Source organism: Carassius carassius, chromosome 4, assembly GCF_963082965.1.
Source record: "Carassius carassius chromosome 4, fCarCar2.1, whole genome shotgun sequence".
Lineage (NCBI taxonomy): Eukaryota > Metazoa > Chordata > Actinopteri > Cypriniformes > Cyprinidae > Carassius > Carassius carassius.
This window is the reverse complement of record NC_081758.1, coordinates 32,524,069-32,536,407: the sequence shown is the minus strand read 5'-3', so window position 1 is coordinate 32,536,407 and position 12,339 is coordinate 32,524,069. Positions and strand designations below refer to the sequence as shown.

Below are 12,339 nucleotides of genomic sequence, written 5' to 3'. Positions count from 1 at the left end.
GGTGGCGGTCCGCCTCAAACTACCTCCTGCGTACAGGAGGGTTCACCCCGCATTCCATGTCTCCAAATTAAAACCTGTTTTTCACTCCCATATTAACCCACCTGTCCCAGTTCCCCCCCTGCCGCATCTCGTAGATGGGGAGCCAACTTATACGGTCAATCTTATTCTGGATTCGAGACGAAGGGGACGCGGATTTCAGTATTTGGTGGACTGGGAGGGTTACGGTACGGAGGAGAGAAGTTAAACAGTGTTGAACTGCCTTTAGCAGCCTCCCTTTGCTCTCTCTCTCTGTTTCTGTCTTCTTTTTTGCGAAGGCATAATTTTTCTACAGTGTGCCAATAACAGCAAATTTGGTGTTATTTAGATCAGATCATATTGGTTCAACATTTTGATTTAACAAGAATTATAATTATCGCTCTAGAATGTGGATGTTATACACACTGTTAACTTAGCACCATCATTAAAAGACTAGGAGCAAAACAAAAACGAAAAAAAAAATACAAAACCAAACTCCCAAATGATTAATTCAACCACTGTTTGTAATGTATTAATGCCCTTTCACTGCCTGTCAATGGGACGAACTTATGAAACTGTTGTCTCCAGTCCAGTGCTCAGAGATTGTGAGTGATACTGCGGAGTGATTAGCAGAATCAGTGGATCATTAGCGGAGTGTTAACAGACATCTGGGATCGAGAATGGGTGCGCATGAGGGCAGGGGCTGAGAGAGGCACTTCAGATGATGAGGGCAGAGGGGCAGTGGCTCTAGACACAGGGCCACCCCACTGTGCACGGCCCTGCTGCACACGTGTGTGGTGCAGTGAGGCTCTGATACAGCCACTGAAGCTGCACCCGGTCACTCTAGTCAATGCTTGTGTTTTTTCCAGCCATGCCATGCGCGTTTCTGAAGCTGCTGTCTGCTACTGTAAAGATACACGCATACGCCTTAATAAATATAGCCAAAATGTGTTGCCATGACTTATCACGAGTGGCAAAAGATTACGTTTTAGTAGCATTACCTTGGTAAATGGAAACGCTTTTTAATCTACATTTATAAAATATCACCAAAGTTTTTCCCTGGGTTCTACCTCGCTGCCCCACCGCGGGTATGGCTGTGGTTCTGCTAGTCCCGCTTCTACTGTTTCTAAGCACCTGGTCAGTGCTACCCAGCCCATCTCGCTGGCTTCTATGGACCATCAGCCTCGGCTATGTGATTCAATTCGCCCGGCATACCCCCAAGTTCAGCGGTATCTGCTTCACTACAGTGTAAGCAGCTGATGCCCCTGTTCTGCGGGCAGAGATCGAACTAGTCTTCTACCACACTACAATCCATCACGCTCCCTAAGGTCTCAAAATGCTGGACTTTTGGTAGTTCCTAGGATAGCAAAGTCCACTAAAGGAGGTAGAGCTTTTTCGCAGTTGGCTCCAAAACTCTTGAATAGCCTTCCTGATAATGTTCGGGGTTCAGACACACTCTCTCTGTTTAAATCTAGATTAAAAACGCATCTCTTTCGCCAAGCATTTGAATAATGTATCTTAAATTGTGAGAGTAGTTGTATCTGATCAAATGTGTATTATTCTTTAGCTTGGGTTAAACTAATTAATTTTACTTTGTTGGAACAGCAGCTATGCTAATGATGTCTCTATTTGTTTCTATGTTTTGCCACAACAACAGAATCAACAACAGAACTAACAAATATTGCTACAAGTGTGACTGCATCATATAATAATTATTAATAATATTAATAATGTTCATCATCTGGCTGACTACGTCTTGTATAAATTTTTCTACAAATCCTGTCATACGTGCACAAACTGACAGTGACCACTTATAAGCTATTATTAAATATTGTAGAAACATAATTTTCTGTAAAGTTGCTTTGTAACGATTTGTATTGTAAAAAGCGCTATACAAATAAACTTGAATTGAATTGAATTTAAAGTCAAGCAAAAGGCATGCAACTAATAGCAACGGCTCTGATTGACAGATAGGCCTATGTAAAAATAAACAGGAATTTTCCGACTGTTGAGCGATTAACGACACATTTTTTACAAATTGTGTGAAATTTGTCTGAACATCTTTGAAAATCTACTCACTTTTTCACAGATTCTGCAAGGGGTTCACAAACTTTCTTGGCACTGTATACAGTATATTGAGTTCATTGTATTTTATTTTAACTAATTATTGTTATTTATCTAACCATTAAGTATTTTTATATTTATGAAAAGCTGTTATGTTTAGTGTATTATTACTTCAAAATATCAAATCTACAATAGCTACAATGTGTTTATGTTAAATTGTATATTCATAAGCACATTTATATTTATACAAATGCAAACAAACAGAATTCAATGTTTCACAATATACTTCTATAAATAACATAAATATATAAAATATTTATAAAGATTCTGGTGTTTCAAAAGCTGTGCATACATACAGGTTTTTATGGTGTCAATATTTCACCTATCACACATTGTTTCATGTACACCAAAACATACAAAAAGTCAGGTATCCTTGCATGCAAATACCTGAGATCACGCTGTAAAGTAAAATCATATTTATGCAGTAGTACACAGAAAATACCATTTCAAGTTCACCATTGGTTTTAGATTCATACCCTGTATCTACCTGGCTTTCTCTCAAAACTTCCTCCATCAAATCTATTTTTAAAAAGAGGTAAAATAAAGGAATGTCACTGCTTTAAATACACACAGATTCCATTTGGTTGCATTATAAACGCAAGAGTGTTGCAAAACATTAGATAACAAGTTCATATTGTGATTGTTTATTCAAGAAGACTTTGGCAGATTTAGTTCCAGGTGCAACTTTGTACTTATAAATATCTGTACATGTCTGTGATTATCCATTTTATGGTGGCAGTTGTCGACTTCATCATTTTCAGTATTACTTGTTAACAAATTTACAATATTTTATAGGATTCCTGTGAGAACACACCATGGTAGTGTTGCTGAGTATTGGAAACAGTTGCTATGGGTTTGGACGAACGTCTGCATTGTTTTTAGCAACATGAGTGAAGCGAATTATTTTTATTTGGGCTGCTCCGACATTGATGTCCCGCCACAGATATTCAGGTGAAAGCAGTTTACTAGGTTTGTTATAAAGGAAATACTTGTTCAAGTGAGATTCCTCGTGCCATATCGCCTCAATGGAGTTTGCAGCATCAATGTTCATCTGCTCCCGGCAGGTTTTGGTGAGATGATGTACATCCTCCAATGAGCCACCAAATGCAGCGGCAGTATAATAATAATCACCTTCCCCAGCTGGAATGTATGCTTGAGATTCTGGTCTACGCTCATATGTGAATTGATTCCTCAGAGCATCAAAGAACCAAGGATGTATCACACCTACCAGACGACCCAAAGTCTCCACACCCCAACGGCCATAGAACTTTGTATCTACATCAAGGCAGAAAATATAGTCTGCCTCATTGGCCAGTTCGTTCCCTATTAGTTTTTCCAGTATTTCCATCCTGCCCATACTAATGTCCTGCCATCTGTTCAAACTTGGAACCTTTCGAACTGTCAAGCTACGGTTTTCACCCATCTTAACTTCAGGAACTTCTTCTGGTAGATCCGTAAACAAGTAGTAATGCACTCGAAATCCAACAAAGTAATGCTGCTCTGCTGACTCCAGAAAATCTTTGAGAAAACGTGTATATCTAACAAACAGAGAAAACAAATACCGGGAGATATATTTTGGTTAATTTATTCAATCATTTATTCATTACTATTTCCAGAAACAAAGAAAAATCGAGGAGAGGAAACAAATGAGAAATACTGAAAGATTATGAGAGATATCACAAGGAGCTCACTTTCCTAAAGCGAAAACAGTGGTCGCTATGGTGAGATTCTGTTGCTTGTAGATAAAGTCGATTAGTGTGGTGTCAAAGGTTCCTTCCCAAATGATTGGGGCTAACCATGATGTTACAGAAGCAACACCTGTCCGACTTCATTAAAACACACATACAGCACTGTAATCATTCCATTCATGAGTGGAAATGTGCCATAACAAGGTTGATACAAAAAACATAATACTCACCCTACCAGTGCACTGGGCTGGTTGTACAAAATCCTGCAATACAAATGAATAAGCAGAAAGAACAACAGACATTTTATTGGTTCATGGAGTTAATATTTAATATATGGGTTTCCCAGTTTATCTATTTCCATCTCTCACTAGTCACTATTCATCTGATCAGAACCATAAAAAAATAAGCTAAAAAAGTTTTTGTCTTAAGCAGTAGCCCCCATTAACTACGGATCAACTTAAAAAAAAAAAAATGGAAGATGGAAGTTTTACACACCCCGGCGATGAGTGCATTCCAAAGTTCTTCAGCTTCCACTTTGGCCTGATGAAAACAGAGTCAAACTTTTACTCTTCTGAATTTGATTATATGGTGTGTGTGTGTTTTAATTTATGTATATAAGCATGAATAAATCCAAAAATCATACCTTTAGGGTGTTCAAAACCGTAAGAGCACATATTGCTTCCTTAAGGGTACATATTACTGTGGTACTAACATGCACCCTTTAGGGGTAATGAAGGAAAGAAGGAGCAAAGGTGTCCCTTTGAGGGCACTACCCCAGGGACGAGCTGTTGTACGCCTAAAGGTACAATCTTGCAAAAAAAAAAATATATATATATATTTTTTTTAAGTATTTACAGATACTAGATTGTAGATGTGGGAGCATTTGTTTACGTGTGTTAAAGTGAGCTGTTTATGTATGTGCATTACATTATTACTTACTCGATGAAGACTTGTTTTATTATTTGCTGATTGCAACTTAAAACAGTAAAAATACAAATGAATAAATAAATAAATATCAGCAATGAAAACTTCCTAAATCAAGAGATTAACACATACTGTACGTAACATCTGAACTATGTTTGCCTAACTGGATTAAACTCACCTGGTCTGGTTGGAGTTCAGGTAAATGAGTCTGCGAATAAACACATATAACTTCATGAGGAGAGATCTTTGTAAAGATGTGTGACTGTTCATTTTTGTGTGTGTGTGTCTGTGTGTGTGCATGCGGTGGATTTTCTTTTTATTGTCATAAACCTCTTCAGTGTCTCTGTCTCTGTCTCTGTTTACAGCCAATGAAAAACTAAATGGTCGTTTATAGTCACTCTGAAGACAAATAAATCATATTAATAATGTTAAAATAAATATTAATGCTTATAAAACATTAACATTACAATCTGTAGCTCTGTATTTAAGCTTTGAAATGTTAATTTCACAACCTGGCACACAAATAAGTCATGAGGTTCCTGCTGATATCTAGCCTACACTCTCAACAAAAATGGTGCTAAATGGCACTAAAAGTGGTTCACTGTCTTGCAATCATAGGGTAACCACTCAATACATTTATGAGAAGTCCTCTCAATGGCAAAAGTGTTGCAAAGGAGCCAAATTTACACTATTCACACACTTTTACTTTTTACACTGTTATTTGTTAATGTTTTTGCTGTAGCCAATTTAAAGTTGAAACTATTTATCATTTTTTAAATGTTTGTTAATGATTACTAATGTTAAGGAGGTGAGTGAGGACCCAAATGCGGTTCAACAGAAAATAGAGACTTTAATGAAAACATTTCTGTAATCTATATAGCCTACCACTCAAAAGTTTTTGAACTGTAAGATATTTTGTTTTTAAAGAAGTCTCTTCTGCTCACCAAGCCTGCATTTATTTGATCCAAAGTACAGCAAAAACAGTAATATTGTGAAATATTTTTATATTTAAAATAACTTTTTTCCCTATTTGAATATATTTTAAAATGTAATTTATTCGTGTGACCAAAGCTGTATTTTCAGCATTTTTACTTCAGTCTTCAGTGTCACATCATTCAGAAATCATTCTTATATGCAAATTTTCTGATTATCAATATTTAAAAGATGAGTTTTTTTTTTCAGTATTCTTTGATGACTATAAGGATCCAAAGATCAGCATTTATGTGAAATAAAAAGCTGTTGCAACATAATACACTATATCATTCAAAAGCTTAAGAGTCAATATAATTTTTGTTTTTTGGAAAATAAATTAAAGAAATTAACACTTATATTTAGCAAGGACTCTTTTGTGGGTTCGAGTCTCAGGCCAGCAACACCACTGCTCCCCGCCGGGCACCGCAGCATAAATGATGACCACTGCTCTGGGTGTGTGTTCACTGCTGTGTGCACTTTGGATGGGTTAAATGCAGAGCACGAATTCTGAGTATGGGTCACCATACTTGGTTGTATGTCACTTCACTTCACTTTGAATTGATCAAAAGTGATGATAAAGTAATAATTTTTCAAAAGATTTCTATTTCAAAATAAATGCTGTTCTTCTTAACTTTCTATTGATCAAAGAAACCTGAAAAAAAATCTACTCTGCTGGTTTCAACATTATCATAATGTGTTTTTTTTTTTTTTTTTTTTTTTTGAGAAGCAAATCAGAAGACCATAATTATTTCTGAAGGATCGTGTGACTGGAGTAATGATGCTAAAAATTCAGAGTTGAAATCTCAAATAGAAAACAGTTAATTTAAATAGGTTAGTAAAAATATTTCACAATTTTTCTGTTTTGCTTTACTTTGGATCAAATAAATGCAGGCTTGGTGAACAGAACAGACTTATTTAAAAAATATTAACAAGCTTACTGTTCAAAAACTGTTGACTGGTAGTGGATACTATAGGCAACTTTAATTTTTCTCAAATTTCTAGCTTTTAAATGGCTTAGAAATCTATAACTGCTGGACAATAACAAATAATAATGATTTGTTTATATACTACAAACAGATTTTTTTTATCACATAATAAGGCAGAATAGTTTCTATTCTGTAATAAAATCTATGTCAATTGCTACTGCATTGTTCATACTTTATTTATCACCTGCTGAAGATTACTTGAAAAACCATATATTGTTGCAATCGTATGTTTAATGTCTTCGTGTTTGCAAAAGTGTCTGGGCTTTTTTCTGTGTAAAAACTGTTTTCATACAGCGATAGCTGGACGCTTTTCCCCATATTAGGAATTTCTTGAAATGACTTTCTGCGCGAGAGCGACCTCCGGCTTCGAGGATGAATGAAATGCACACTGCAGGAGTGTTTGCGCTCTGTGATGTCCATCTCGCTGTATTCTGGGTCCGAATTAAATATCAAATCTTATGCAGACTATCCCGTCTCTTTGAATTTAAATCTATGTTTATTCACACCAGCTCTTGAAAACCTCTATGAGAACAAACTTGACCGAAAAAGTGCGGGGAACGAATTACCATGATATTAAAGGGGGGGGGGGGGAGATAATCCCATAATCCGCGTCCCCTCTGCAGGGGCGTGTCCCCCCCCCCTGCAGAGGGGACGCGGATTATGGGCTGACCGTGAGGGATGGAACTCTCTCTGCATCAGGCAAACTGGACAGATATAATGGAGAAAGCGATAAACAGAGCAGGAAGGGTTAACAGGCAGGTCACAACCAGGACAAGACAGGACTGGACTTGCCCTGACTCTGACAGGGTAGTAGTATGCTTCCTACGAGAAAAGCTCAAAGAGAATCTGACAAGGAGGCAACAAAAGCAGAGGAAGAAATAGAGGAACAATCAGAGGGAAAGAGGGAACAGGTGGGCAGAGTGCAAACGAGGTAGTCAGAGAAGATGATTAACAGCTGGGAAACGAGAAAGGGAAAGTGAAAGTAACCCAAAAGACCAGAAGAGGGAGACAGAGTAAAAGGAAACAGGAACCTGACAAGACAAGAGATAACAACTAATCCTTTAGTATCTTTATGGGCATTGGAATTTTAGCTAATGTAACAAGGCTTGTGTAAAGGGTGGCTGTTTAAGTTTAACTAAATGCTTGCTAAAGACCTAACAGATTGTAATTTGGGTGCAAAATTAGTTTTATTGCCTCAACACTCACACTCTTATCAATAAGTGCTTGATCATATGGAATTGAAAGTTTAATGACATTTGTAAGCATTTCAACCTACATGAAATAGTGATTTGTTTAAATTTTATTTAATGTTTAATAAATTTATTAGCGAACATTAAAGGTGCCATGTGTAAAAATTGAGGTAAAAATATCCAAAAAATGACCTACACGCATCAAAAGAATGAGAAGAAATAAGGGCGATGATGTCATTAAAAAAATGTTAAGTTATAGTGCTGCAGAGATATCAACCTTAATTAGCATTAGCATTACTAGCCACGGCCCGACAGGTGTCGTAATACCAGTTTCGGCCATGGGAGGCGGTATGCGGGCAACATAACCACCAGCCAACCTGCAATACACGAATAACTCGCACGGCTTGTGGGCGTACTTGAACCTGATGTCAATCGTGTGGAAAGTACAGCCCACTACTTCATTTCAGTTCAGGGAAGAGAGCGGAAGGATGGCTGAAGCCCTTGGCAAGAGACCCCTACCACCAACACCTGCTACAGGGAAAAAACCGTGCTCAGAATCACAAATCAAATCCGATAAGAAAAGGAGCCGAACCAGAGTAAACATCGGCACTGCTTTCAATCGCTGGAGACAACTGATGGACTTGAAAGAAATGAGGTTCGACTCCGAACTTGCAACATTTCTTTTGGATTGGTAAGTAAGATGCTGTTAGTATTTCGCTAGAAGTTTGTTTTATATGTTTGCGTATTTTTTTCGGGAAGTTATAACATAGAAATGTATCGAAGGCTGTTCGATAAACGTGCTAATGTTAGCGATGGCTAACCGTAGCTGCGTTTGATAATTAGCTAGCTATAACTTACCCACAGATCCGATCCGGTTTTCACCTGTTATCTACCAAAGCCCGTCTCTACCAAGCTGATGCTAAAATGTAACATTACCTAAGAAGCTAATGCTGTAAACATACAGAGAGTCCTATCAGCCCTATTGACCTCTTAACGTTGATAAAAAAAAAACACTGATTGATCGATATTATGTATGAGGAATACATTTTGGTCATTTGTAGCCTACTGTATCTTTCAACAGTGTTCGTGTTTTTTTTACTATAGTAGAGATGATCGGTTCACGTGCGCTAGGGATCTGCTGTGTAACATTTACAAGTGCCAAAACGGTATTGTTTGAATTGCGTAATAAAATTGACAGAATCTGATATTTTTTATATCATAACTAACCTGCTCTGTCTAGTCTGTTAGTCTCCGTGTCTTCTTTGCTTCGTGGTTTTTCTGTACGTGAGAAAATTGATGTGTGGCGTGAAAGCGTGTGAAAAGAGTCAATTGCGTGTGTCTCACGGTGAATGCTTGAGAGTTGGCAGCTCTGGTTACGTTGGTTGGCGCTAGCTTGGTCTACATCAGCTGTCTGATGTTGACCAATGATGTTGACAGAATGCTGTCTGTCAAATTAATTTAATTCAAATAATGTGTATACACAACTCAAAATGTAATATGAACAAAACGAATATGAACATATTCACTGGTAAAGGTGAAGGGGAGTAGCTTGAAGATGTCATGTTTCAAAATCACTTGACATCACCCAACGTTCCTCTGGAGGCAAAACATCCTCTTAGGCTTCGGCTATGGCTCTAGGGTTGTTCTGAAGGTAGGGGCGGAGCATAGAGACTATGCCGTTTCTATGCCGAGTAGACCAATTCACTTTATTGAGGCATACTGCCCCCATCTGGTATGGAATGTGGAGTATGACTTGATTTTTTTGCCAGACATGACACATGGCACCTTTAACAAGCACATTATATCACGTTTCTAACTCTTTAAATTTATATTAACTAATGATCCATAAAGCATTATATAATGTTTATTAATCATTTATCAATGACAGTTAGTATAAATTGTTACCAACTCTCCTTTTAATCATGTCTTTTAAAATGGATAAATATTAAACTGCCCATTCAGTATTTAAAATTCTATACATGAATTACTTATAACAATTTAGGAATATATGTAGAAAACTATTAATAGTAAAAATAATGCTTTTGCGTTGTCCAGACATTTTCAAGGGCACCATGTTTGAAATTCTGTGATATATGCAATTATTAATTTGTTCACTATGAAACCTAAACAATATACACATAAATAGTCTAAATACTTTATGTACTCCTCCTGGCCCCATGTCAAGCAGTGGCAATGTTTCCAACTTCTGAGAAAATTTCTCAACTGCTTCTAGACAATTAAGAGTTTTCATTATGCTGCATTATTGTCACATCAATTAACAAACTAAACACCAAGGCAAACAATCTAAAATTGCTGAAGAGTAATTACATACCCAGTCAATACAATCCCAAAGAACACAAGAATGATGAAAAAAATCTGACGGAGTGGCATTGTTCCTGGAATAATTGTCCGCATTGATATGAAGTTAAAGACTGAACCGTAAGCGAGAGGAGTAAAGCAAGAGAACATGACATCAAAGAAGGAGGAGTCTGTTGCCATGGTGAGAGGGACATTTCTGAGTCAAAGAGACATTAGGGTGGGGCCCTTTATTAGAGCATAACAAATGAGAATTGATGCAAACTTTTTTTTTCACCAAAGTCAAACTGATGAGAACAATATAAGAAGCCCCAAAACCTTTCAACTTTTGAAAGCTTTTCAAAGCTTTCAACTTTTGAAAGCTTTTCAAAGCTTTCAACTTTTGAAAGCTTTTCAAAAGCATTTTCTGTCCTGACTGATAAAGAACAGAATTATTAAAACTCCCATTTACTGTTGTGTATTTGAACATGTAAATAGTGAAACTCATGAATAAACCTTTTAGATCTTGAACTCACTGGATGTAGTAAACAAAATAATATATACCGTATTTTCCGGACTATAAGTCGCACTTTTTTTCATAGTTTGGCTGGTCCTGCGACTCATAGTCAGGTGCGACTTATTTATCAAAATTAATTTGACATGAACCGAGAGAAATGAACCAAGAGAAATGAACCAATAGAAAACATTACCGTCTACTGCTCATTTTCCTGTAGTCTACACTGAAGACATAGAGCGCCCTCTCGTGGCTGTAGACGGTAATGTTTCCTATTGGTTCTAAATAAATGCGATTTATAGTCCAGTGCGAATTATATATGTTTTTTTCTTCATCATGACGTATTTTTGGACTGATGCGACTTATAGTCCGAAAAATACGGTAATGAAAATGTGTGTACTGACTTGAAAGAAACCTGGGGTGTATTCCAGAAAGCAAGGTTAACTTACAGATACATATACCCAGAACTCTCCTTAACCTAAACCTTGCTTACTTGAGGTATGCTGGTCCAAAACTCTTCCAGGAGTAAGTTCAGTCAACCCAGAGAGAGTATGTTCAGGGTTAACAAACAAGACGAATTGACGAGTCACCATGGAAATGGACACAAAAAATTATATTGTTTGTTTGATGCCACATATGTATTTTTATTATAGAAATGATTCATTATGGATAATGCAGATCCACGATGTGTGAGATGACAAAAATATATAATAATTATATTACAAAAAAATTACCTTGTTATAATTGTGTTTTAAAATTAATATATATGACATTAACATAATACAAAAAATTAAATAACATTAGAATAATATGATATTACCTTATATATTGCTTATATACTGCTACCAATGTGTTTATGGTGTGTGTGTGTGTGTGTGTGTATGTGTGTTCACTGCTGTGTGTGTGCACTCTGGATGGGTTAAATGCAGAGCACGAATTCTGACTATGGGTCACCGTCTTTGGCTGTATGTCACGTCACTTATATAGTATATATATATATATATATATATATATATATATATATATATATATATATATATATATATATATATATATATAGTTGTATGATATGTTAATTATTCAGCACTATTATAAGCAATCAGGCATAACATTATCAACACTTTTCTAATATTATGTTGGTCCCCCTTTTGCTTCCAAAACAGCCTTGACCTAGGCATTAAAGTGTTAGTTCACCCAGATAGCAAAATTATGTAATTAATAACTTACCCTCATGTTGTTTCAAACCCGTGAGACCTCAATTTATCTTTGGAACACAGTTTAAGATATTTTAGATTTAGTCCGAGAGCTCTCAGTCCCTCCATTGAAACTGTGTATGGTCTGTCCTTGTCCAGAGAGGCAATAAAAGAACAAAAGAGTGCAAAAGAACCGGTGAACCGTTTTCTTCAACCGGTTTATTGAATCGAACTGTCCGAAAGAACTACTGATGATCCGAAAACCAATGCAACTGGTTCTTGACTCGTGAACGAGTCAGTCTTTTGTTCGTTATCTGGCTCGGCTCGGTGTTCATCTTCAGTTCTCTCTTCACCGTTTAAAACGATTCAGTTCGATTTGGTGAACTGAATGATTCGTTCGCGAACCGGATATGACAAACTGCTTTGTTTTGAACTCCC

General features: G+C 36.8%; 1 protein-coding gene across 4 annotated transcripts; it reads right to left on the bottom strand.

Annotated features, from left to right (window-relative positions):
* Positions 1-2,797: 2,797 nt before the first annotated feature.
* On the bottom strand, positions 2,798-10,324 carry LOC132139838 (histo-blood group ABO system transferase-like). Of its 4 annotated transcripts, XM_059548481.1 has the most exons (8): positions 10,232-10,314; positions 10,055-10,128; positions 4,930-4,959; positions 4,767-4,802; positions 4,323-4,367; positions 4,058-4,090; positions 3,831-3,965; positions 2,798-3,677 (listed from the first exon to the last, which is right to left on the bottom strand). In XM_059548481.1, the coding sequence occupies exons 5-8, from the start codon at positions 4,337-4,339 to the stop codon at positions 2,987-2,989; spliced, it is 876 nt and encodes a 291-aa protein (XP_059404464.1). In that variant the 5' UTR covers positions 4,340-4,367; positions 4,767-4,802; positions 4,930-4,959; positions 10,055-10,128; positions 10,232-10,314; the 3' UTR covers positions 2,798-2,986. The 4 variants fall into 4 exon arrangements, with proteins under 4 accessions (XP_059404464.1, XP_059404462.1, XP_059404461.1 ...); XM_059548479.1 differs by lacking the exon at positions 10,055-10,128 and having other exon boundaries at positions 10,232-10,324; XM_059548478.1 differs by lacking the exons at positions 10,055-10,128; positions 10,232-10,314 and adding an exon at positions 5,115-5,348 and having other exon boundaries at positions 4,930-5,083.
* Between the last annotated feature and the right edge of the window lie 2,015 nt (positions 10,325-12,339).